This window comes from Calidris pugnax, unplaced genomic scaffold (genome assembly GCF_001431845.1).
Source record: "Calidris pugnax isolate Ruff unplaced genomic scaffold, ASM143184v1 scaffold1, whole genome shotgun sequence".
Lineage (NCBI taxonomy): Eukaryota > Metazoa > Chordata > Aves > Charadriiformes > Scolopacidae > Calidris > Calidris pugnax.
In genome coordinates, this window is record NW_015090800.1 from 12,353,146 (window position 1) to 12,379,194 (window position 26,049).

Here is a 26,049-nt window from a genome sequence, read left to right on the forward strand (position 1 = left end):
TGGGATTTAAAGATTACCTAGGGGTGTTTTCTGTTCTTTTATTGCTCTGCTGAGGTCTCCCCCACTGCAATTCAGAGGGACCAGGGGAGACGGGAAGTTTCCGGCAAGGGCCTGGTGGTGGGATCTGCAGAGCATTGGATATTGTTGTCTGTGTGGAGCTGGCACAGTGGATGGAGCACACTGGCATTTGGGAAGAGATGTTGGTGGCCATGGGATAGGGCAGCCTTATGCAGATGCTCTTTGCTTCCCAGAGAAGCCTGTGGTGGAGTCATTTGTGGTCGGCTACTGGCAGTGAGTTTCTTTCAGTGCACAAAGACTGAAACATGTAGGGTTTTTTTACCAAAAATCAGAAAATATTCAAAAGCAAACAAATCCCTCTCCTGTGTCACAGTACATCTTTATTTTTCAGCTTTGGTTCCTTTTTGGGTGTAATCCTGACAGCGTTAGGGTTGGGCTACATGACTGCAGCTGGCTTGTTTGGGGCTCAGCACCCCTCAGGGCTGGAGCCACTGGTGTTTATCTCAAGGCAGAAGAAATCAGACCTAGGAAGCTATTGATGAAACAGGCTTTCCATGTTAACCCAGAATCTTATTTCTGTACTATTTTATTCCGCACAGGAAGGTTTCCTGGGAAGCCGGTTGTAATTAAGATTATAAATGGATGCTAGCATTTTAATAGAAAGGGCCTTTTGTCTTTTCAAGCAGGGGGTCATCTAATTCTTTTTGTACAGCAGCAGAAAGGTGAAAAGTTTCTGGTTAACTGTAATTAAGGCTGTGGAGAATGAGCAACCCTGGTTAGTCACCTTCTGTGAACATTAGTGAGTAGCACGGACAAATGTGCCAGGAAAAGTTACCTTGGAACAGCAAGGTTTAGTCTGAGGAAAATATAACCTCACCAAGGGGGAGTAAGAGAAATTCAAAATTAATTTGTAATAGTTTAGTCGAGAAGAAAATCTGTTATCCAAAGGACTTGGGTATTTTGCCAGTCTGTGTCTGGATAAATTATTTTGAATCATTACATAAAAAAAAAAAAACAGAGTAAGACTTAGATAGGAGATGAAATCTGTTTTTGTTTCTGCCACTGACCTGCTGGGGGGTGAGATCTCTCTTTGCCATCCCCTCTGTGCTTCTGCACCGTCCAGTAGGACAAGCGAGCCCCAGCGGGGGGACCTTGCAGCAGGGTCATACGCTGCCAGGCGTGATCACTCCTACTTCCAACTCCTTGCCTTAAATAAAACAGCACAGCATTTCTTGGTGGGGGGGCTGAGCCCGTATCCCTGGCTCACAGGAGCAGCATTCACCTGAACTGCTCGGAGATGTCGGAAGGGGACATCCCAGAGCATCCCATGGAAAGCTCCTGCCCTGATAGTGGGAGACAGGACCTCAGCACAGCTAAACATGTAATTACGGGGCTCCCCTCTCCTCCAGCGGGTTGCTAAAGCCCATGAATTATATCTGAAGAAACCAGCTATGCAGCAGCTATCTTCTGTTTTTCCTATTTGGGTTTCGAAAGCTTTGGAGCAATATTGGTGCGTTACATGCTGAGTTAAAAATTGGAAACGTATTGCCCTGATTTAGCATGGGACTGAGTAAATTGTATTCAGTTAAAATAGCAGATATCCTGCTGCGAAGAAAATAAGTATTTCTACTTGACTGTGTGACACCTAAGCTGCAACCCAGAGGTACAGGAGGAGATCTATGTTACCGAGAAACCCATTAACATCGGCTGCCAGGTCAGAGCCGCCGGGGTGAGGGGGGCATGTGTGTCCCAGGCAGCTCCAGGTGTTCATGCCTCCTGCATCTCCTCCACCACGTCCTGTGCAGGGTCTTGCACGATTTCTGTCATGATGGTGTCTGAGCACCTTTCTGGTCTCCGCTCACCCTGTAGTTGGATGCTGTTGCCTTTTCCCAAGGGAGGTTTCATTCAAAGCAGTAACTGGCCTCTCTGCCCCTGTGGCTCTGCTGCATTTGCTGAAAGCCTGGTTCCTGAAACATGTAAAATACCTGGGTTTGCAACAGTGAATTTAGCTTCCAGAAGCCACCAGCTCAGGTTTGTGAAGCTTGAAGGACCCACAAGGAGATGCCTGCCTGCTGGGCAGGATCATTTGGGTCCCTCCAACATCCTCTCAGGCAAGTTTTTGAGGTTCCCAGTGCTGGAGATTCCTCGTTCTGTTTCAGCACAGGCATATCTTACCCTTTCTGTTGGGATTTTTCCTACATCTAAGCTGAGTCTCTCTTGTTGAGCTTTATTGCTACTTGTCCTGACCACAGTGAGTCCAGACAGAAGATTATTCCCTTCCTCCTTGTGGAATTTCTTATGTGTTTTTGTATTTATGTATCTACTTCGTCTTGTTTCCCCCCCTCCACCCAGTGTATCTCACCCCTACTGCCACAACTTCTTGCAACAGAGAAATAACTGTCAGTTTTTCCATTGTCTCCTAGGTGCCAGCTATGTTAAAACGCAATTTCTTACTCTGTTTTTTAAAGGCTACTCCCAGCTCCACCCTGGCTGACTCCTTGCATCCCCAGCCCAGTGCTCCTCCTGGTGCACCATTTGCAGATGTCCATGGCATGCCTTTTCCTAACCAGTTCTCAAGCCTCTCCTTGCAAACCGCATCTACAGCTCCTACAGTAGAGATGTAATAACAGAGTACAGCAGCTATGGGTCACTCCCTTGGCTTCGAGCTTCCCCACACATGTGCTTGTCCCCAGGCTTGGATTGTCTCAGTTTGTGATTCATCTATGGCTTGATTGCAACTTGGGAGTTGTGAGATAAAGGGACTTCCACTGTCTGACCCTATCTAAAGTCCCTGGTGAGTTGGAGGCAGCTCTGCAAGCCTGGCCATTTCCCAAGGGGCCAGCAGTAGTGTACCCTCAGCAAGGGGCTGTCCCATGAGAGGCCAGATGCAATCAGCTCCCCCCTCAGCCAAGAAAGTCGAGCGCAGCCTCCTGCTCTCGGATGGGGCATGCTGTTGTGTCCCACCACCAGGTCCCCACTCGCTGTCTCCCACCTGCCTGAGAGCAAACTCACTCCTTGCTGCTGTGTGTTTGTCAAATCAGCCATTAGCATAATTAAGTCCATCAAAGGTGATGATAGGTAGGGGCTCCTGGGGTCTACTTGAGGCAGCTTTGAGTAGCCCATGATTGTAGCATAGAGATGAAACTTCCACACCTGGGGACCAGGAAGGGTTAGAAAGACCATGTTTGTGTCCCCATGTGTTTACAGGCCCAGGTCCAGAGAGCATGAGCTCAGCTCCAGCCATCACACGCGTGCACATCTGTGTGTGTGCGTTGGAGGGGAAAGGCCAGAAAGTTTTCACTTGGAAATTAAATTCATAGGATAGCCAGACCTTTCAGCTTTTTAATACAGAGAGTGATTTATGGCTGCACTTAAAGAATGAGCCAGGAACGGACAAATTAATCACGTGCTGTCCTTTTCTGTCACAGCGGTGGCAGCGGCAGCGCGGGGAGGTCGGGCTGCCGGGAGCAGAGCCTCCGCCGCAGGAAGGCACCATGGCTCTGTTACCCTCACCCCCGGGCAGCCCAGGTCCCAACCCCGGGGTTTCATCTGCTTCTTTTTGCTGTGAGAAAAAAAAAAAAAAAGGATTGGCCATCTGCCAAATTGCCCTTCTCCCCCTCCCCTTCCGACAGCCGGCGTCAGCCACTGGAAAGAGGATGCAAAGTGCTCTTTGTACACGCAACACAAGGCTCCAAACCTGTCTTCTATAAATTAAATCCCAAGAAACCCACCCACGTGAAGATTTTTTCCTTTAATTATCCCCAGCTCGAGGCTACTCTGGCCTTCCTGTTGATTTCTTAATTCTTGTGCGTATTGCACTTAAACTTGGTCACTTTGATTTTGCCTGCCCTGTGTTTGTAAGATTCCCCCAAAGCTTCAGAACAGCAACACACACGGCAAGATGTCCTTCACCCTCTGTGTGGCCGGGCCATAGGTCTTTCTGCCTGGACTTCCTGGGGACTTCCAACTTTCCCATCTCCTTGTTCAGAGGAGACATTTTACAAGATGTATACATTTGTCTTATTAGCCCGAAGTCCTATGTGTTGTGTGAGTCCTGACACCAAATAGTTTCTAGCAGGGAGAATGGGAATGAGCAGGCTTCCAAAGATGTTTGGGATTATACAGGAGAAGGTGGCATTTAGAGGGGGGCTCCCTCTTTTCTTCCTGAATCCATACCTCATTGTGTGACGGAGGCTTAGGCTGATTGAAAAGCTGGTTTTAACATACAGCTGGTGTCACTTAGTGTCAGTCTGTGGTTTTTCAAGGAGATTTTAGCATCATTTAGGCTCACTGTGGTACTTTACTTTCTCTCCAAGACAAAAAGGTCAATATTTAATGACCTTGTTGTGAAGTTTTGCCGGGAAAGCATCAGCATCTGCAGGTGCACGTGTGCCTGCTGACAGATTTTGACCGGTTTAGTGTAGTTTCTTTTCTAGCACCCAGATCATGTACCTGGACAAAAAAGAGGAAATGCCAAAGTTGATGTGGGTTTGGGGTGTGTCATTATTCAAATAATTGTAGCCTCCAGAGCCCAAGTAACGCAACTGCTGAATTATTTCACCCGTCCCTTCTACATGCGTGCATGCAGACGCACACAGACAAAGTTGGGGAAGAAGGAGGGAATGTGTGAGGCAGTGTAGCATATTTGACAATACAGTGCTAGCAGCTCCAGTGTATGACTGCTTTCCTCTCAACAGCTTTGATCCTTCTTTTCATAGCCCCGATGCATTCTGCACAGTGGGAACTGGTAATGGTACGGTTATCTTGGGTTGCAATACTGAGAATTAAAAAAATGCGTATTTAGTCTTATCTTCTCTGTGGGGTAATAAGTTCAATGCAAATGGAGAAAAGAAAGCAGCCTTGCAATATTTCAAGAATTTCCTTCAGAGGATATAATTTGTCTCTAAAATTTTCTCACTTAGTAAAAATCTCCGAAGTTAATATTAGTTTTATTATCTTCCATTATCCAGCCACTCTCTAGAGATGTTTTCATAGAAAATTTATATTCCAGTTTGTCTGTCCACAAGTTGTGGGGGAAGATCTTAAGCGTTTCAATCTCCGGTACAAACAGTGTGCTTTCTAGTCTGCTTTATTGGACTCTGAACAAATATTAATTGAGGTTTCATTGGGCTTCTCATTTGAGTGCTAGAAATTTTTGAAAAAGTTAAATCAAGAATAATAACACTATAAAATGTGAAATAAATCAAAGTATGAAACATTGCAAAACTATTACATAAAAAAAAAAATATTGCAGTCCAGGTCAGTTTAATAAAATCCCTTTATCTAAAATGTAATTGTTCTTCTAGACTCAGTGTTTTGATTCACATAGCTATAATTGTCTGACTGTCATCTGTAGAAATCTGCAGAGAGTAATAATTATTTGTGAGTATTTGAGAAATGCTTATGCTTGGACTGTCAAGTATGAAAAATTGCTAGTTCCCTTTTATTGTCTAATGCTGAACATTTTTAAGAAAGCAATCTAGAATTTGGTGTATAGAATATATGTACACCAAGCTATGGATGCAAATTGTAAAAGCCAAGTATTAAAATAGTCTAAAATACGTTTGTAACTTCAAGACTGTCCATCAAGGTTGCAAGAATCTTATTCACGCTTTTTATGTGAAAAGCAGGATTGGAAATGTGCTTGCATGTAACCTCATGCTCAAAGAAAAACCCGTAAGCATTTGGGAAAATATAAATAATACCGAGAAACATTTTATGTATTGAATAACAAACACCTTCTAGAACTCAGATGGTGTGGTTTATGGGCTGGGGGAAGGAGACCTGATAATACTTGAGAGATTTTAGTTGTCTTGATGTCACAGAGCTAGGACCATTACTAATCTCTTCTCGATGTCACATAACTAGGACTGTTAGTGCCACCTATAGTTAGTCTATCTGACACTTTTCACTTTAAGACCTTCAATGGATTATGAGCTTGTGCACACACTTTCTAAACAAATACCATTAAGCAGAATTTGGTGGAGATGAGCTTTGGTTTATGCTAAGCTTAAGAGCGCTACTGGATACACCCAACTGGGTGTTCTGCAGAGATGCAGCTGATTTTGACTGATAGCTGCTTGGACCCCAGATAAGGGGAACACCACGGCAACTTGGGTAGTTCTAGCATAGGACAGAAACCAAACCTCCAAACACAAGTGTAATTGAAGAATTGAAGGCAGTTGTAAAGCCTTTGTTAATGCAGAACTGAAGAGAAAATGCATTTTAGCATGGCATGCAAACCCCAATCGCAGTATTTATCCTCCTTACTCCACGCTAAACTAATTTGGATAATTTTCCCCTTTAGTCTGCCAGACCTAGTTAACACTCCCGACATAGGCTGGTTGTGAGGCTGGTTACAGTAACGTGCAGAACTAGCTGCAGGCAGTGCAATAGAAATAAATAAAACCTGTCTTATAAGCCTGAGGGATACTTATTTGCCCACTACTTTTTTTATAGCAAGACAAAATTTAATTGATTTTTTTTTGAGTGACACTTAAGTATTTCCTTGCTTCTATTAAAAAAGTGCTTTCAGTGCAGGTACCTGTGAATTGGATTCATCTCTGCTCTTAGTTTGCAGTATGCTACTATATTCAGAAAAAAACAAACAAACAAACAACACATTAATTACAAATGTCCTGTGTTTAAATCTGACTTGCTGCTCAGCCATCAAGCTTGCAAAGGCCCTCAAAGATTGTTTTATCCTGCTGTGCCTAAGTAACCAGAAGAAAATACCTCCCATTTCATTACTGTGATTTACCTTGAATAACCTTTACATGTTGTGGGTTGATGATTGTCAGTTAGCCAGCATATATATTTCTGGTCAGTATATTCTCTAGTGCACCACACTCAAAGCTCCCCCTAGACTGTACAGAAGACATTCACATGAGCAGAGTGCACTGGACTTAGCTTTCCTCCCTTATTGTTAGTTTGGGACTGATGGAGATGAGAAGCTTCTGGGATCAGAGTGTCCCCAGACTACTGGGATTTTTTTCTTCTTTTAAATGCCACTGAGCTTGGGAATCTCCTGCTGCTTGTGTCGCCTCCCAGTTCAGCTCGGTTTCTGCAGAGGAAGAAAAACTTTGATCTCAATGTGCCCTTCTTCTCTGTCCCCTGTTACAACTTTTGCAGAAAAAAACACATGATCAAGGGCATCTGTGGTGTTGTCAGTCCTTTCAGAGAAGAACATATGCTTTTATCAGATGTCTTCCCAAAACCTTTAATGCCCAGTTGAAGTTCAAGTTTAACTGTCAGAGGACAGACTGGAGCACTGGCTTTATCACCATCTCTACACTGCTCTCAGGGTAACCTGCATACATGCTTAAAAGTGCCCTCTCCCAAAGCAGTGTGGATTTAGGCCATTACTTATAGTGGCTTCTTGAACTGAGGGATCAGCAGGGACCTCTGGTAATGACTACAGATGGAGCAACTGGTGTCCAGGCAGCAGCTGTGCTCTCACAACTCCATTGTAGCCATATCTATAACAGCTTTGGGGTGAGGCAGTCCATGGCCTTAATTGATTGACTTGCCCTTCACCATCCATTGGTGTAAAGATGTCTGTCCCTTGGATCTTATCTCTCTGGCTGCTTAAATCTGTAGGGTGTATTTTCCTTGTTAGTTGTGAACACATTTTCACTGGCCAAGTGGACCTCTAGTTTAAATGAATGTAGTTCCAGTCTCATGTAATCTTACTCTTTTTCCAGTTCCCCTCACCAGCTTCAGGAGTGAAATTATGATGTGGCTTAAAAGCCTTGCCTGCAACTTAAAATGAGGAGGAACCATATTACCATCAGATAACTCAGTGTTAATATATAATTTCAAAATATCCAATTGAAAAATGCTGTTGTGATTGCCTCGCATGGTGTTGTAGGCTCTGGGGAACTGTGGAGCATGTGCTCTGTGCCTTGCAGCTCACAAGGAAGAGTCTGATGCTTCTTCAGGAGCTCCGTTAAAGGCTCTCTGGTGCCTTACCCAACTTTTCACTAGTGCTGTGCAAGTGTGGCTTTTGTATCGCCCACTCCTTCAGTGAGAGGGCTGCTGCCATTAAACCTCAAGGAGAGGCAGCAGGAGTCTTTGCTGCTATGGGGGAAACAGGTAGATCAGTTCTTCCAGGATGCATCAGGTGTGTTAGTCAGCTCCAGAAGAAAATGGGCTTTGATACAGTTCGCATTGTCCTAGGACAGTCATTAAATCAGCCTTTTTTTTCCAATAAGCTGAAGTCAATAAGCAAACAAAAATATGGATGTAGAGCTTTCAAAACTGTATTTTCTGCATCATCCTTCATCCATCAGCAGATGGATGGTACTGTAATTTGTGAGAATAGGGCAGTAACCTTTTAGTGTTACAGTGATATTTAATATGTGTTCTCCGTGCCACCAGACAGGCCAGAGCACACGCAGAGCTGACCCTGGGGTGTCGGTGTATACTCAGTAAATGTAGCTGACCAAACTTGTATGCCATTTCTTCATATTTCTTCCATGTTAAAAAGAGTGGGAGACAAGTACCACTTCAAAATGCACAAGTATCATCTTTTAAGTGAATTTGATGTAGTACAATCTCATTTGCAATTGCAAATACTATGGCTGCATTTTCCCCCTTACTCCAAATGCCTGAAAAATCTCATTAATGTTAATGTATGGGGAAGAAGTGCTTAGCCTATTGATGCAGGAATGAAATCAGGCGCAAAGCACAACTCTACAAAGATTCATCAGCAGATTAGGGTCTGAAGCAACCATTAGATTATCAAATCTGACCTTCTATCTAATACAAGCCATAGAATCTCATCCACTTAATTCTGTATTAATCCCAAGAACAGCAACAGAAAAGCAAATACAGTACATTAACATATTGTAATGTAGCAGTATATTCAGGCTTTTTTATTTTTTACTCTAAAACCAGAGGCAAACAGCAGCACTGTGGTATGTGATACTGATCAAAATCTGCAGGAGGAGAGATTTCAGCATTTTATCTGTCTGCAGAGGAGAATTTGTATGTTTGTGTGTTTGTGTAGGCTTTTGTTCGGTTCTTTGAGAAATATTCACTGGTAACTAACCAGTATAAAGCTGACCATTACTTATGTTTCTCTCTGAGGACAGCATAAACTGCAATAGGGATTTTATATTTTTTTTAACAGAAAAAGTAATTTTCTTCAAAAGTCTGTGTGGTCCTTGACAATTTCTCTCTAACATCTTATTTTGGAAACTCCCTGCCAGTCAGATTTCCGAGGAAACATAAAGCACATTTCACATCTGGCTTCTCATCTCTTTGACTATAACACAGAACTGCCCTTGAGGTGCACCTGGGAGGTATTCAGGGGAATACCACACACGCACAAAAGACGAGCCAAGCTGTCTAAAGGAGCTGCACTGGGCTACTGCATGTTTTAACCATTAGCCAACATTTCTGAACAAAGGGGCTAAGAGATGAGATGAGGAAAGTATCAAGGAATTCAGAGGAGAAGTGATGGGTGGCACTGTACAAAATGCAGAGGTTTCAGACTTGGCACATAAATGCTGTCCTGAAATGAAAAATCCTCCTGCCCAAGTTTGAGGTGCTCCTTAGCGTTACCCATCCCACAAGAACATTCCTCTGCAACCCACCACAGCTCAGGGGGAGGGAGAATCTCTGCGGCTCATGTGTTGCAAAAGCTTTTGCTGCCCCTTGGGTGGGTGAAACACAGGCTCTTATGGCTTGTCTGTAACAGCACAGTTTCTGTGTCCTTTCCCTCCAAAGCTCAGAAATCCTACAACTGGCTTTGTCCCATCTTGGGGTTTGGTTTGCATTTTGCCTGTAGAGTGCATTTGGATCCTGTTCTTTGATTATTTTTTTTAATATGAACCTGAGCTAACTGTTGGTATTGAAAGCAAAGATTTGCCCCATGACTGCAGGAATTGGAATTTCAGTATGAAATGCCAAAATGGTGCAAAACATTTTCCAAGGGTATTACACCATCCAGGGGGAAGACCCCTATAACCAAAATCTATAGTCCCCCATAGCAGATGTATAGAGTCTACATTGCCTCAACTGCTCGATTGCAGAGTCCCGTGATTCGTGCTAACCTAACTAGAAGGCATAAGATAAACACTTTTGAAAGTGTTCAGCATTCAAGAAAGAAGGAATCTTAAACCTCCTTATCTATCAAATAGGAAGGTCAGAAACTGCCTTAATACTTGGCTTTGAGGCTAAACTAATTATTGTGCAAATTTGAAATCCACGGGTAAGCGGTGTTAAGTAAATGTAAATAACATTACCAAAACCTTCCCCCTGTTGCTTTGATGCAATTTATTGAGAGTATGTAAAAAGGTGCTTGTAGCAGTGGGGGTAGGGCTGAACAGCAAAGCCTTGTGCCATGCAGAGACACCTCAGGTGGCTCTGAGTAACCAAACTCAGGAGCCCTGTGTCAGCAGGGTCTTTGCTTGGGCTAATACTCCCCATTTCCCAGAGGAGCTCATTACTTCCCTTAGCAGAAGCTCTGGCTGTTGTCACTAGACACAATCTGGGCGGGAGGTGGTTGGTGGCAAGACCATGGCCACCTCTGTGCAGCTGCTCAGTGGACCTCCCCAGAACAGATTACAGCCTCTGCAAAGCAACCAGTAGAAAGTTAGGGGGCAATTAACAAAATAATAAAGGGCTATGGGTGAACGTAGTGCTGCGTGTGTTAGAAGGCCACGCGCTCCTTCTTTCTCTGTCAATATGTCTTTAGCAAAGAGGCAAATTTATAGCTAATACTCTCCCTGCTCCTCAAAAAGTCACATCTGAGTGAATGTTCCCCTTTGGAAATGGCAGGAATCTCCATGGGCTTAATTTCTTCTGCCAAGGTCATAGTCAAGAAACAAGCCAAGATTATTAATTCTCTAGCATAAAAGACATCAGCAACAAGAGCATGTATTGTTTTTATTTCGACAAATTTTCCAAGTCTGGTGTTTTCCCACCCCATCTCATCAGCAAAAGGTCAGGCAGGGTGCAGCACTGCTGTAGCCATGGGATGGATTGCAGTGGTGGGAAGATCCATTTTCGAGGACTAAGAAAAGCAGTAACGACTTCAAAAGATGAAGGTGCTGTAAATACACTAGACATAAGGAAGGCTGTGTGAGTGTTTATGTTCCTTTGTGTTGGCTTCCAAGCAAAGCCCTGGACACTGTCTTTGTGAACAGCATTTAAGCAGCAGGTATCAAGTTTGGAGAAAAAAAGTTTTATCTTCTGGCATAGGAACAATTTTACTCAGCCACATGATGAACTGTTCTATACAGGCAGTAATCTACTTTTCTATGAATTTGTATTATATGCAAAAAGACAGTAAGAGTTTCCCAGCCACTTGACTTATCGGTGCCTGTGCTTTCTTTGCAGTTGTCCAACACAGCAATTCTTCATCAGATTAGACGAGACCAAGTGACAGACACGTGCCGAGCAAACAGTGTATCCAGCAAGAAGCGCCGTGTGCTGACACCCAATGATCTCAAACACCTGGTTGTGGATGAAGATCATGAAATGATCTATTGCTATGTTCCCAAAGTGGCCTGCACAAACTGGAAGAGAGTCATGATGGTTTTGACAGGAAGAGGCAAGTACAGCGATCCGATGGAAATCCCAGCCAATGAAGCCCATGTGTCTTCGAACCTGAAGACCCTCAATCAGTACAGCATCCCAGAGATCAACCACCGCTTGAAAAATTACATGAAGTTCCTCTTTGTTCGTGAACCTTTCGAGAGACTGGTGTCAGCCTACAGGAACAAGTTCACCCAGAAGTACAACACTTCCTTCCACAAGCGATACGGCACCAAAATCGTGAGGCGCCAGAGGAAAAATGCAACCCAGGAAGCTCTGCGTAAAGGCGATGATGTGAAATTTGAAGAGTTTGTGGCGTATCTCATCGACCCGCACACCCAACGAGAAGAGCCTTTCAACGAGCACTGGCAGACTGTCTACTCCCTCTGCCACCCTTGCCACATCCACTACGACCTCATAGGAAAATACGAAACGCTCGAAGAGGATTCAAATTACATTCTCCAGCTGGCGGGAGTAGGCAACTACCTGAAGTTCCCCACCTATGCAAAGTCTACGAGAACTACTGATGAAATGACCACAGAGTTCTTCCAGAACATCAGCTCCGAGCACCAAACGCAGCTGTATGAAGTCTACAAACTTGATTTTTTAATGTTCAATTACTCAGTGCCAAGCTACCTGAAATTGGAATGAGGGATGGGTTGGGGGGAGAGAGGGGAGAGAAAGCCTGTTTTATTTAAGATTTTTATTTGTCATAATAAATATGGAGAATGGGTTATTTTGTAAATTAATATTTTCTTTTTTTGAATGGTGCTGCGAGCAGCACAGTCAAAATTATTTAAATCAACTGTAAGAAAGGACAGCTCTCTTTGCAGGGTAACAGGATTGTGACGATCTAGCTGTAGTAATGAATAATACTGCTACACTGTTTAAAAAAGATGTTCATTGTGTTCTGGTGAATTTCATTGATCTTGCATTCCTCCAATTCTAATTAATGTTATTTATACTTATTTAAAACATGGTCTCTTGGTAGGTGTCACTTCAGCAGCAGAGATAAGATAACATTTGGACAAAAGGAGTCTGGTTTTGTGCTTTCCTCAGTTGAGTTTGTCTTTGGGTAATAATACTCTTCCATTGGCCGTTGACACAGGTAAATAGGGAATGGGTCTTGATGCCACGTGCTCTGAGAAGAGCGGTGGAGATAATTTCTTCAGAAAGTGATATTGCACTTAAGCGTACTAAAAAATTCTGTCTTTCTAGCCCTGAAAGGGAAAAGTAAAACAGATTTAGATAGACTCATGATATCTAAAACCCATGACTAAAAGAAATGTGAATGTATTCCTTGGGAAGAGAAACCATGAACTTTTTATAATTCTGGACTTAATGAGATTATCAAGAACATACCAGTCCCATTGTCTCTCAATTTGAAGCCTGCCAGCCCAATGAATGCAGGTCTGGACTTAATGAGTTTATCATGAACATACCATTGTCTCTTAATTTGAAGCCTGCCAGCCCAATGAATGCAGATTTGCGGGTGACCCATCAAAAAAATCAGCATTTTGAAAGTGACTGTAGAGATTTTTGAATACCCAAAGCAATTGGCATTGACTTAATTTATGTCCTGGATGGGTTTGGAAGCTCCATCCTCTGCAAGTCCTGCCTCCCTAACTAATCTTAAAATGGACAACCAAAATGGCTCAAAAGACAGTGATCATGATGCATTGTTATAAAGGATGTGGTCATGTCATTTTTGAAAAGTCATCTTTATGTTGATCTCTAAGCATGCAAGGCAATAAAAAGGTCTCATCTTCCTACCATGCTGGTTTCATGGCTTTTTCCCAGGGGGAAAGGGGAGTCCTTTTTGAGTTGATGCCTAAATACCATTGACAGGGATGTTTCTGATTTCCAGTGGATTAGTATTTCATTGAAGTCAGCTGTAGTGTGAAACCATGAGCTTTTTAGTTAAGATGAATGTCTCAGTAGCGGTTGTTTTGTGTGTAACAGCTTGTTGGGATGGCAGATTGCACCCGGTGTAGCACACTGAGCAATTGTTTTGGGCAAGGAAGTAGTAATCTGTTCACGGCAAATAAATAATGAAAAATGGGACTTCAGTGTGGCTCTATTAGCAAGCTAGTGAGCAGAAGTACAGGCTTCTCCCAATGTTTGCTTTAATTTGATGCAGGCGAGGTATATGGCCAAGTGGGCAGCAGGTGCCCACCTGGGGAATGGTCTGTAGTGACCCCACGCTGTCCCATCCTGGGCTGGCAGTGCCGGCAGCCAGCTGATGGGAAGGAGGCAAAGGCTTAAGTCAAGGCATTTGTGGGAACCTAAAATCTCTTTTAAAGTTGACTGATGGTTAAAATAGGGTTTTGACTTGCCTGCGTGTCAATCTTATTATGATCAAACCAAGCCCCTCCAAAACTTACTGAAGATTTAAATAAACTCAGCTAAAGGCAGAGTTGTTTTAACAGTATTGGAGCCAGATCCTGAAAATGTCCAGTACAGTACAGTACTACAGTACAGTAGCCGAATTACATCCACCGAATTTTATTAGTCTCCAGGATATATATGTGGTTAAAGAAGAAAAATAGGTTCTGTCTTATTTTATAAAAATAAGTCACTGAATAAATCTCAGCGAAGAACGAATTAACATAACAAACAGCAGCTGAAGTCCTTTCACAATTGGATTTGTTCTTAACCCGGATTCGGGTCATTATTATTTTTTTATCACACCCTACAAATAAATCTCTCATCCATTCTGGAACAGGCAGAGTTTTCATAACCCAGGTCCTGTTTATGACCCGGGGCGCTGACCCAGTGGCTGGTGAGGAGCTGGGCCTGGTCCTGAGCGCTGGCTGGTGTTTTACTTGAAAGCAGTTGTGTCTCATTTAGAGTATGCAGAACTGTTGCAAGTGCCTATCACAGTGTGCCCTGGCTTTCTTTTGTCCGTAATTCAATGGTTATATGTTTGTTAAAAAAAATATAAAACCTGTCTGAGGGTAGATTCCCCTTCTCCCTCCCCCAGTATTTCCCGAAAGCTATTTATGTGCTTGTTTGGTCTTGTATCCAATAGTGCTCATATTTTGGTCCAATTTTCTCTTCAATTCATCCACCTAACAGAATGTGATGTGATTTTTTTTTTCATTTAAGAAAAAAGTTGCTTCAGAAAGTAAATGTTTTAAAAACAGGGTGTGCTTCCCCCTTTCTTTTTGTACTTCTCCCTGTCATCACCACACTTTTATCTGTTCTGAAATACTCTCTTCAGTTTCATTGCTTTGGAGACACAAAAACCCTATTTGACAGCTATGATAGAAAAGCTTTAGGTGAAAAACATGTTCAGGAGATCTGAGGGGTGAGGGCTGCTCGGAGCTGGGATTTTTAGCAGCAGCTTTGGGCTTGATTACCCAGATTCTGCCTCCCCACAGAGGGCTGCCCTATGGGCAGATGCTCAGCACTGAGACGACTTTTATGTGGACTTAAGTGGGTACTTAAAAGTCACTTGCTATTTAAAAACCTTGATCCCCAAATACTACAAACTGTCCATTTAGTGTGTTATATCTATTTTGGGGTGCTGTGAATGGGCTGCAGATCTGTGTTTAAGATGGACAGCTGACGTGCTGGATATGATCGTGGCCCATGTGGTGAGCACGAAGCGCTCGCCAGGTCAGAGGAGGACCACAAATATTAAGGAGTAGCCTTTTTGTTGGTCTACTGGGTGTGTTGACTGAGCCAAAAATTATCTCTTTCCACTGCACCCACACAGGGGGATGTTCAGGGTTGTTCCTCCTTATCTCAGTGAGCTGTCGGCCACCACCTGTAGTGTGAGGGCAGCTGGGGAACTGGATTGGTTTTAGCCCCACCTTTTCACTGGGTTTCCCAGGTGGAAGAGAAGAGGGGATGGTCTGCTCCTGAGTTTTGCTTTCCTCCTGGGTTCATTTCCGTTGTGGCCACAGCTGGTTCCAGGAGGTGAACAGGCAAAACTGCAGCCACAGCAAAATACAGATGTGCCCGTGGGGCCACAAGGGCCACCCAGCGAGCTGCCGTTTTAGAAGGATGTGCATTACTTATGGTCGAGCAGTCGTGGGCTCAGAAGGACCCAGCGGGGAAGGTCCTGCTCCCTATCTCTGCCCCCCAACAGGCAAAACTGCAGCCACAGCAAAATACAGATGTGCATTACTTATGGTCAAGCAGTCGTGGGCTCAGAAAGGACCCAGCAGGAAGGTCCTGCTCCCTATCTCTGCCCCCCACTCCTTCCAAGCCACTGGGCTGGAGGAGCAGTGATCCCCATCTCTGAGCAGCCAATGCCACCCCGTCACTTGGCAGGGCCAGCACTGAGCCCAGCAGCGCCGGTGCCGTAGCTGCAGCCTTTGGGGGGTGTGTTTGTTCCCCTCAATGGCCCCAAGCACCTTTACCTGGAGCCCAGGCTGGATTTGGCCCATCTGAACATGGTGGTGACTCCTGCGTGGTGGGAGGCTCTCCCCCAAACACAAACCTGACTTGGTCCATGCTTCAGCCTCTTCATTAACCATGACCATTATCACAGAAACTTGCAAACTGCCTGAACCATGCGCTGCGTAAGACAAAGTGAAATAAATAATCCACAAGCAGAAGTGCTTTTAGAAGTAAGTTGACCCCAGATGTTTTAGGGTTTCACTGTAGTCTGCTGCACTTTTCAGGTACAAAAAAGGGACTGTCCTTACTATTACTCTTGTTACAGAGAGTGTTATTTTCTTACATGCATGCACAATACAATGTGTACGAATAATTTAACATCGATGTGGGGTTGGATTTTTTTTTTAACCTATTTGTATGCAGTAGAAGGCTTGTTGTAGAAAAGTATCTCCTCATACCTAAATATACTGTTAATAAAGAAAAAAGCTAAATTATACATTGCCAACACAAGTGTGAACTGCTCATGAATCTTTCCTTAAAAAAGCCATTCAAGCCTGATTATTTTTCTAAGTAACTTCAATTAAATTGAAGAAAGAAAGTTCCTCTCTGTGTGCTTTATTTCCGGCTCATGCTTTCAGGGTGGATTTTTAAGAGTGGGATTTTTGTCTGCATAGCTTTGCTTTCTCACTTTGCTTTCTCACCAGGGTCATTGTGGCAGGACAAGCAGAAGACTCAAAATAATCTATTGCCATGGAGCAGGAAAGCTAAAGTCATTTGACAACACCCCTCTTGCTCCTTTCCTTCCCGAGTTCGCAGCCAGCAAGGGTGAGGGTTGTCAATTTAAGACACGTTGCATGCCCAGAAACAGTCTCGCCTCAAACTAGGGTGTTTTAGAGTCAGTCAGATGATATAAACCCCAGCTATCTGATGAGCTTTAGTCTATGTGCTTGCCCACATTCATGTGAACTCACTAACAATGCCTATGAGTTAAATATTTTCAGCAGTCCCCAAACCTGTATGGTTTCATTCATAGTTTTCACTGAGGCCACACCTAGTCCAAAGCAGAAAGTTCCAACTGGGCTTTCAAGAAAAACCTGGTGAGAAGATCAGCACCATAAATGACACTGAGCAAAAACATGCATTCAGAAAATAACTTCAGCATTGGGACCCCGTTGTTGGAGGGGACCCTGTAGGTCAGCTGGGCCACACTAACTGCTGAGGGTCACCAAGACTATGCTGGCCTTGGTTTTGGCTAGCCCCTAAGGCTTCAGTGCCTCCAGGGATGGAGGGCTCAGAGCCTCTCTGGGTGACCTGTTCCAGTGCCATAATACTCTCCCAGCAGAGATGGTTTTTCCTACTGGCCACTGTGAGACTCCTGGCTTTCATGTGTCCATCATCTGTCAATACTGGAGGAAGAGTTTGGATTCACTTTCTTTGTAAGTTCCCTTCAAGCAGTTGTAGACTGCTATTAGATCCCCAGTTATCCCTGTTGTCATCGGACTAAATAAAGCCTGATCACTCAAAGTGCCCTTTTTGGTTATGTGCTTTAAGTAACTGAATGTCTTGGCAGCCCATCTTTGTATCAGCCTCTGCATCTCAACACCCTTCTTAAATTAGGGAGGTCCCCCAAACTGATGCCATATTCTGGGTGCAGCACTGCTGTGGCAAACAGACCACTTAATGTGCCAACCCCACTCCCAAGAGCACAAACAATGAGAGCAGAGACAAAATGAAAATAGGAAATGCGCTGAGTAAGCACCATAGCACATGGTGGGCACTGTCTATCTTTAGAGCCCAAGCATGTTCCCACCCTAAATGCCCCAGCACCCTGAGCTCCCTAATTAATAGGCAGAACAGCAGCACAGCTTCCTGAAATCACAGCCAGTATTAAGAAAACAACCTTCACATTTCAAAACATCCGTGATTTGTTTCCTCTACAATTTCAATCAGAGAGGGAGCTAATTAAGAAGGTCTCGAGAAGGACTTGATCTAAGTGAGCGATTAGCCTGGCTTCAGCCACTCTGCTGATTGCTCTGCCTCCCTTGGCAGCTTGGCAGGGCATGGATTACATATGCTTCAGAGAGATGCAATCTTTTTCTTGGCCGTACATGGGTCTAAAGAAGCCCCTACCCTGCCCTGAGAGAGGCCATCAGCTTCAATGACATCCCTGTGCGGTGTCACGCAGAAGAGAGGGCCAGGAGACATCATCTGGCTGCATGAGGGCAGGTGGGGTAGGGCTGGGGGACTAAGCCCAGGCAGCAGCAGAGCTCAGCCATGGGCAGGGGGAGCAGGGAGGCCTTTAGAAATTTGAAATCACACGCACACAAAATGGAAACTTCCATTTTTTGGGGTAATGGAGAAAGAAATGGTTTCTCCTCACAGCTCTTGGGTGCACAGCTTTTGGGTGAATTTCTTTGTTGCTTGTAAGATAGCGGAGAAGAGCCCAATCCCTGACACTGACAAAATTGGATTTGCTCCAGTGGAAGGGAGCATGAGGATTTGGTTTTCTGGCAAGTCTCAGTTTTTCCACTAAATAATTACAAACTTACAAACGTCCTTTCCCATTGGTACCCAGCGTGCAGCTTCTGCTTCTTGGCTGCCCCCTGGCATGGACCATCAGCTGTTGCTGAACAACAGGAGAACTGGTGGCAGCAGGACCATGGCACCTGCAGGCACTGGGACATGAGCGTGGAGCACTGAGGGATGTGGTGAAGCAGCAGGATCCTGCACAGTTGAGGTGTCCTTTCACCTGGGGAAATGACAAGATCATGAAAATAAGCCCTGTGGAGATGATGCAGAGTTTGAAAAAAGCCTGTCCCTGTGGTTGTGCCACTCTTTGTGCAGGCATGAACTCTGTCAACACTTCCCAACCTTTGTTTGGATGAAAATACATTTCAATTTATTTTACCGTAATTACAAAAAAGTAAATAAATCTGGGAAATTGGAAGGAAGAGTGAAAAAGAAATTAAACAAATGCAGCCGAGTGGAAAATAGAGTATATGCTCCCCAACCGGCAGTGCCGTGCTTTTCTCACTGGCTGCATTACACATCATCACTTAGAAGATTCTTGATGCCACACAAAAATATCTGGCTTTTCCAGTTGCATTTACAACTCTGCCAAAGGCTGAAAATTTTGAAAAATCAGAGTCCAGTTTTATTCTTCCGTGCACTAAAGGACAACGTATCTGTTGTGGTTTAACACCAGCCACCAAGTAAGCACCACACAGCCCCTCGCTCACTCATCCCTAGTGGGATGGGGGAGAGAACCAGAAGGGTAAAATTGAGGAAAAACTCATGGGTTGAGATAAAGACAATGTGATAGGTAGAGAAAAAGCCACACATGCATAGGCAATGCAAAACAAGGAATTAATTCACTACTTGCCATAGGCAGGCAGGTGTTCAGCCATCGCCAGGAGAGCCGGGCTCCATCACACCTAATGGTTACTTGGGAAGAAAAATGCCATCACTCTGAACAACCCCCACTCTTCCTTCTTCTCCCCCCAGCTTTATACACCGAGCAGCTAATCAAATGGTCTGGAATATCTCTTTGGTCAGTTGGGGTCAGCGCTCATCAAATGGTCTGGAATATCTCTTTGGCCAGTTGGGGTCAGCTGTCCCAGCTGTGTCCCCTCCCGACTCCTTGTGCACCCCTAGCCCTCACTGGTGCTGTGTGAGCAACTGCTCAGCAATAACAAAACCACCCCTGTGTTATCAACACTGTTTCCAGCACAGATCCAAAACACAGCCCCATATTGGCTCCTGTGAAGAAAATGAACTCTACCCCAGCCAAAACCAGCACAACACCCAAATGCCACCTCCCCAAATTGCATGCAAATCAGTTTTTAAAAAAATCTGTTTTAAAAGGAAAAAAATTAACTTTGTTTCCGCTATTCAAATGATGAACAGCAGACCTTTTCCCCCATTACTTGAAATGTCAATCTACTGGAGTGCTCAAGCCTCTTAACTGTGAGATTCAACTCATTGTCATTAAATGGCTTCTGTCAGCTGAGTCAGAGGCATTTAGAACTGAAAATAGTGTCTTATTCATGGAGAAAAAGACATAGAAAATATTTCCATTCATTTATAAGTTCTTAAAAATATTTTCTGCCAATATTTTAAGACTGTTACTGATTTTGATTTTGAAATTGTTTCTTCAGACCCTATTTTTTGAGTATATGCAGACCTGAAATAACATTTCTTTAAATGTTTAGTAGTATATGTCTTCTCAGTATGCAACAAATGTACAGAGTATTTTGGAAAAGGAGACATAATATCTCAAGTAAAATTATGTGGGTTTGAAAATCTCATTTCAGTCGGAGTTTTTAATTAAAAAACAAACAACCAGTTTTCCTCAGGAAGAGAAAAATCAATCTAAAGTTTATGCCCTTGTTTCTATTTTTTCACTAATACATAAAGCTGTCAGGGTAATATACTGCTGAATAATAACAGTTAAGCTATTAAGCTTTGGTTTACTCTAAAAACTTGAATTATACTGTGGCAATTCATGAGTTTTTAGCTATCAAGAGGTCTCTGTGCTGTCAGGAGGTATTTCCAGCCCTCCATCAAGTTAAAGCATCTAACTCACAACAGGTGCTAGTTTTCTGTAAAAGCTCCTCCTCCAAAGGCAGGGCTTGGGAGCTGCTTGAACTTAGGCTCAATTTAGTCAGAATTATCTTAGCAGATAACTACTCTAGTTGAAACAGGTTTAATTTTATATCTAAAATACAGATGTTGGGGTTTTTTCTAAAAGCGATTGTTTGCTCTATTAATGCAATCAATCACTGCATTTTTTTTTTTACCACTTTTTGAACTTGAAAGAGATGGATAGGGGAAAAAGAAGGTCAAATCGGATCAGGCAGCTGTGCTGTGGAGAGGCAAGTGCTGTTTGCAGGGGCAGCCAAGTGAATGCTGAGACAGTCATTCAAGAAAAAACAAAGTATTTTCCTTCCTGGAATTATAGCTATACATGATTTGTTAAGAATTTTACCTCAGTTACTGAAAGACATAAAAATTCAGCTCTTTTATAATAATTTTATAATATACTTTGTTATTTTATCATTAAAATGTAACTGCGGTGTATGCAATATGATTTTATGTGCAATATGTATCATTCCTATAGCAGATGCTTTAAGGCTGCCTTTTTCACTTAGGAAAATTTCAAAAATTAAATCCACAATTATTTTTTTTTTTACAAAAAGAAGCCCTTGAAGTCAACAGTGCAAAGATCAGAAGGAGGAACAGCTGAGTGCAATTCAGGTAAGAAATTAAGTCTGTATAACTATGGAAAAGGAATGGGAGGAAGTTTAAGATGGAAAGTCTCTGTTTGGGAAGTCTTCTTGTGAGATATTGAGAATTAAATTAGAGGAAAGAGTTTAAGAACACTGAGGTGAATAATCTTGCTTTGCTTATGGTAGTGTGTTTCAGGTTACTTGGCAAATCTTTGCCAGGGCTATTGGAAGCTGATTAAAAACTCTGAATTACTCACATATAATGTTAGTGAGTGTTTCCATGCTGGGAAATGCAGCCACAGGAGAGTATGTAAGCTCCATCCCAGCTCCAAAGCAAGGAGTTACACACTTAGTTTGCAGTGTCTGGATTTCAGTCTTATTTTTCACGTGTGTAGAGATGTCAGACGGGAAGCAGGTGAACACTTCTGAAATAATTAACTGGTTTCAGGTTTAGGATATTTTGTGCTTGGTTTTTGAATGGCAGAGGCTCCATGTAAAGCCTTTAGGAGCACCGTGCCCTCCATACCTTAAACCAGGATAAGGCTGCAGTCAGCCTTTTGCTCACAGGTGCTGTCAGAGTCCCTGTGATGGGTGTTACTGTTAACTCCTCCTTTATGATCAAATTACCACGCAAAGTGAGCTTTTGAGGTGCACAGAGATTTCTAGCTGGAGACAGAGACCTTCACTTTCCCTCTAGCAGGACGTTTCAGTAGATGTGTTCAACCAGGTGTGCTCTTGCTTCTGAGTGAAATAATGTGCTTGTATTTTTCCTTTGATCAAGTAAAAAGCCTCAGGATAATTAGCTGAAGAGACGGCTAATGGTTTCTGTCTGCATCGGAGATCTTGCTGATGTGGTCTGGTTACACGTCACGACAGACGTGAACTGAATGCTGCCATGTGCTGCATCATCAGATGCTCCCCCCCTTTTTGGAGGCCACCAGACAGCAGAGAAGCATCCTAAACCTGGGGGACTTATCCCCCTGTCCCTCACAGTGATTCATTTCCATCAATTGACCATCAGTCTACCATACAGAGCAATTATGGCTTTTGGATCGAACTTGAAAATGACAATTTTGTTGTGAGTTGTTGGATTCCAGGATTCTACTCCAAGGGTTCCAGGCCATACCTCCCTTTTCACAAAGGGAATTAAATTGGTACCAGGGCTACACAACAAAGCTGGTTCTGCTCTACGGCCACCGGCAACCCTGCCATAGCTCTGAGAGGTGAGCACTCAGAGTCCCTCCTCACTCCACGGGCAAACAGGGCTGGTTCCTGAGCTCTCACAGCTGCGCTTGACACCGCAGCCCACCTACTCCTGACCTGAGGGCTCGTGTTGGGAAAGGGACTACAGGTTATCTAAGGGCTTTCAGAGGCTGACGGCAAACAGGAGACATCTGCCCACAGAGCATACAGAAGATGCATGGATCTTGCCTAGTCCACAGGGCTGTAAGCCCTACCCTCCTAAAAACAGGAGAAATGGGAAAAAAAACATACCTCCTTATATGGCAGGAGATTTCTATATAAGTATGAACAAGGCTAAATGGATTACAAGACTTGGTCATTACCTAGCAGGAGACTTGACCATGAATGGAGCGAGTGCAGAGGAGGGCAACGAAGCTGGTGAGGGGCCTGGAAAACAAATCGTATGAGGAGCGGCTGAGGGAGTTGGGGCTGTTTAGTATGAGGAAGAGGAGGCTGAGGGGAGACCTCATCACTCTCTACAACTACTTGAAAGGACACTGTAGAGAGGTTGGTGCTGGTCTCTTCTCACAGGTAATTAGTGACAGAACGAGAGGGAATGGCTTCAAGCTCCAACAGGGTAGGTTTAGATTGAACATTAGGAAAGAATTTTTCACCGAAAGAGTGGTCGGGCATTGGAACAGGCTGCCCAGGGAGGGGGTGGAGTCACCATCCCTGGTTGTGTTTAAGGGCTGTTTAGATGCAGTGCTAAGGGACATGGTGTAGGGGATGACTTTGCAGAGTAGGGTAGATGGTTGGACTCAATGATCCCAAGGGTCTCTTCCAACCCAGACGATTCTATGATTCTATGAATGTATGCAAGTGAGACACACAACCATGACACGGGTGATGTAGCAGGGTATCTGCAGCTATACCGTGGCTCCGAAAAAAAAAAATCGGGTAACTAAAAAAGAGCTGAACACCTGAGTTCCATAATATGCCAGAAAACCGAGTGCAATATTGTTAGTGTTGAATGAGAATCAACAATCAGAAAGGCGAACAGTTAGTTTTGTCTCATGAACACATGTTGTGAGAGGCTTCCTATGGTAATAGGACATCTTTCTGCTTCCTGTAATGAGTGCTAAAAATGTTCAGGTTTGTTTCTTTTAATGCCAGTCTGAAAGCCATACATATTCCAGAAGTATGTATGCATTAATCAGCACTTTAAGTGCAGCTTCTGTATCCATTAAACATTTATGTAATGCAATAATCTCAAGTCGGAAGGACTTTAAAATATTTACTAGTCTTAATAAATGTTTAAAATGCAATTTTTGTAGCAAACAGCAGAACTGGACTTTCTTTGAACTGATGGACATTTCTGCATCTTCATGGACATTTCTGCATCTTCCCATGTCTCTAGTAAGATATGAAGATATGGAGAACATGGATTGCAGAGGTATCTTCAAGTTCCCATCCCACAGGAGGTCAAGAAGGTAAAGGAGAACCTAGGCAGATGGTTGAAGTACTTTGCATGGGGCAGAGCAAAGGCCCATGGAGCAGGGAGGTGAATAGCTCAGTAAATACCTTTGGGTGGATTAGAGGAGCTGTTGCATGGACAGTTCATGGAATTGTTGGAGTTGAAAGGGACCTTCTAGAGATCATCTAGTCTGATGCCCCTGCCAAAGCAGGATTGCCTGCACAATATTCAGGACTGCATCCAGGCGGGTTTTGAAAATCTCCAAAGAAGGGGACTCCACAACCTCCCTGGGCAGCCCGTTCCAGTGCTCTGTCACCCTCAGTGTAAAGAAATTCTTCCTCATATTTGAGTGGAACTTCCTATGTTCCAGCTTGTGCCCATTGCTCCTCATCCTGTCACAGGGAACCACTGAAAAGTCCTTTCCCAATTTTCAGCCAAGTCTTACTGCGTACCAGCAACACCAGTGGGTGTCTCGGTGGTGGCTCTTCCAGCCATAGAGCTGTCTGAGGCGAAGATCCCCGCACAGCCAGCACTGCGTATTCAGCACAGTGCCAATCCTATATAGTGCCATACTCTGTTTAATGCCAAGACTATATAGTCAGGCTTTGCTCAGAGCAAGGGATTTAGTTCTCTCCAAGGGGCGGACAAAGTCATAGCTCATGTCAGTCTCATGCACAGAGCACACAACCAGCCATGGTAGCTAACAGAGCCGGGTTTCATGCTCTTTGGCATGGTAACCTTACAGCGCTTTAAAAAAGACTTTAAAAAAAATGAATCAGCTTTCTAATGTGGGAAGAGAGCAAAGGCCAGCTGGAAATGAAACCTAGGAATGAACATGTCTCTTTGTATCTGAATTCACAGTATTTTAGATCTTTCATTTTGTACAAATGACATGCAGGGTTTGTAAGGGTTTTTTTCAAAGGCCTTAATGTCTTCTGTTACAGAGGGGGACCACAGTTTCCATACATCTGTGATTGATAGACTTACACTACCATAGTACTTAGTGGCCCTCATGGATTGGCTCTAAAGAAGCAGCAATGGCAAACTCAAAGCTTTAAAATCAAATGAATGAAACAGAGAGGAGTTAGGAAGAAATTCTTTACTGCGAGGGTGGTGAGACACTGGAACAGGTTGCCCAGAGAAGTTGTGGATGCCCCATCCCTGGAATTGTTCAAGACCAGGCTGGATGGGGCTTTGAGCAACTTGGTCTAGTGGGAGGTGTCCCTGCCCACAGCAGGAGAGTTGGAACTAGATGATCTTCAAGATCCCTTCCAACTCTAACCATTCTATGATTCTATGATCAACCAGTCTTCATGTGTTAGATAAATCCAAATCACCTACGCTTTTGTTCACAACTTCTGATGATCTTGGCACCTAGCTGATCTCAGTTACCTAATGTGATCAAGCTTAATGAGCTAACTTCTCTCTTGGAAATGCTCCAAACTCCAGACATACTCTTCTATTTCAAGTGACAGCTACCACTTATCTCCCTAGAGCTAGAACTAATCTGACATGTCCAAATTTTCCTATGTAATGTGTTCAGTCTTCATAGTCGGTTCAGTCTTCAAAACAATAGAGACAAAGTATGTTCTAATGTTACTCCAGAATCCTGGCTACTATAAGAAACTGAAATAATCGGTTGTGTTGGCACAGGGAAGAACACCTCCTTCAAAAACAAACAGGAAAAAGAGAGCTTTGGATGATCTAAAGCTAACCATAGTATGAGGATTCATAGGAAAGCAGCGGATGACTTCTTCCCAAGTACAGAACAAGTACTATTGCTTGTAATTTTTGGAAAACTATTTAGAATGTCAGATTTATTAAAATGCTGTTCTACTGTAGATAGGGCTTGAGAACAACTTCACTAATCAAAACCAGGAGATGACAGAAAAAAATAGTAAACAGGCAAAATCATTTTTTGATCCTGTTTGTAGTAAAACTTAGAATGTAAATCTGAGAATTTAGAGATAGTAAATCTCAAGGAACTATTCAGAAGTCAATTATTCCCAAAGACATCTACCATATAATTCATTCAGGACCCAATTTCACTTGCGAAAAGCAGATTTAAAATTATTCAAGGAAAGCACTTCCTTGACCTCTGCAGACTTTTAGCAGCTCTTGAAAAGGAAACAATCTCCCAAAAGAGCAAGTTGAAGAATGCTAAGTAAAGGCAGAAGAAAATTCAAGTATAGTTTGAACTGAGAAATAAAAGCATAAATAGACAATATGATGAGCTACCCTGCACATAAAATA

The 26,049-nt window shown here is 43.4% G+C and overlaps 1 protein-coding gene and 1 long non-coding RNA gene across 2 annotated transcripts in view; both read left to right on the forward strand.

The window, feature by feature from the left end:
• Positions 1–12,950, forward strand: part of CHST11 (carbohydrate (chondroitin 4) sulfotransferase 11) — a 99,738-nt gene extending 86,788 nt beyond the window's left edge. Inside the window, exon 3 of the mRNA XM_014937242.1 lies at positions 11,365–12,950. Within this exon, the coding sequence (XP_014792728.1) occupies positions 11,365–12,213 (849 nt within the window). The 3' untranslated portion in view covers positions 12,214–12,950. The remainder of the gene's footprint in view (positions 1–11,364) is intronic.
• Positions 12,951–12,978: 28 nt separating this feature from the next.
• On the forward strand, positions 12,979–16,510 carry LOC106885371. The gene is made up of 2 exons (XR_001411430.1): positions 12,979–15,628; positions 15,742–16,510. It is a non-coding gene; the product is annotated as an uncharacterized LOC106885371 (long non-coding RNA).
• Positions 16,511–26,049: the final 9,539 nt, after the last annotated feature.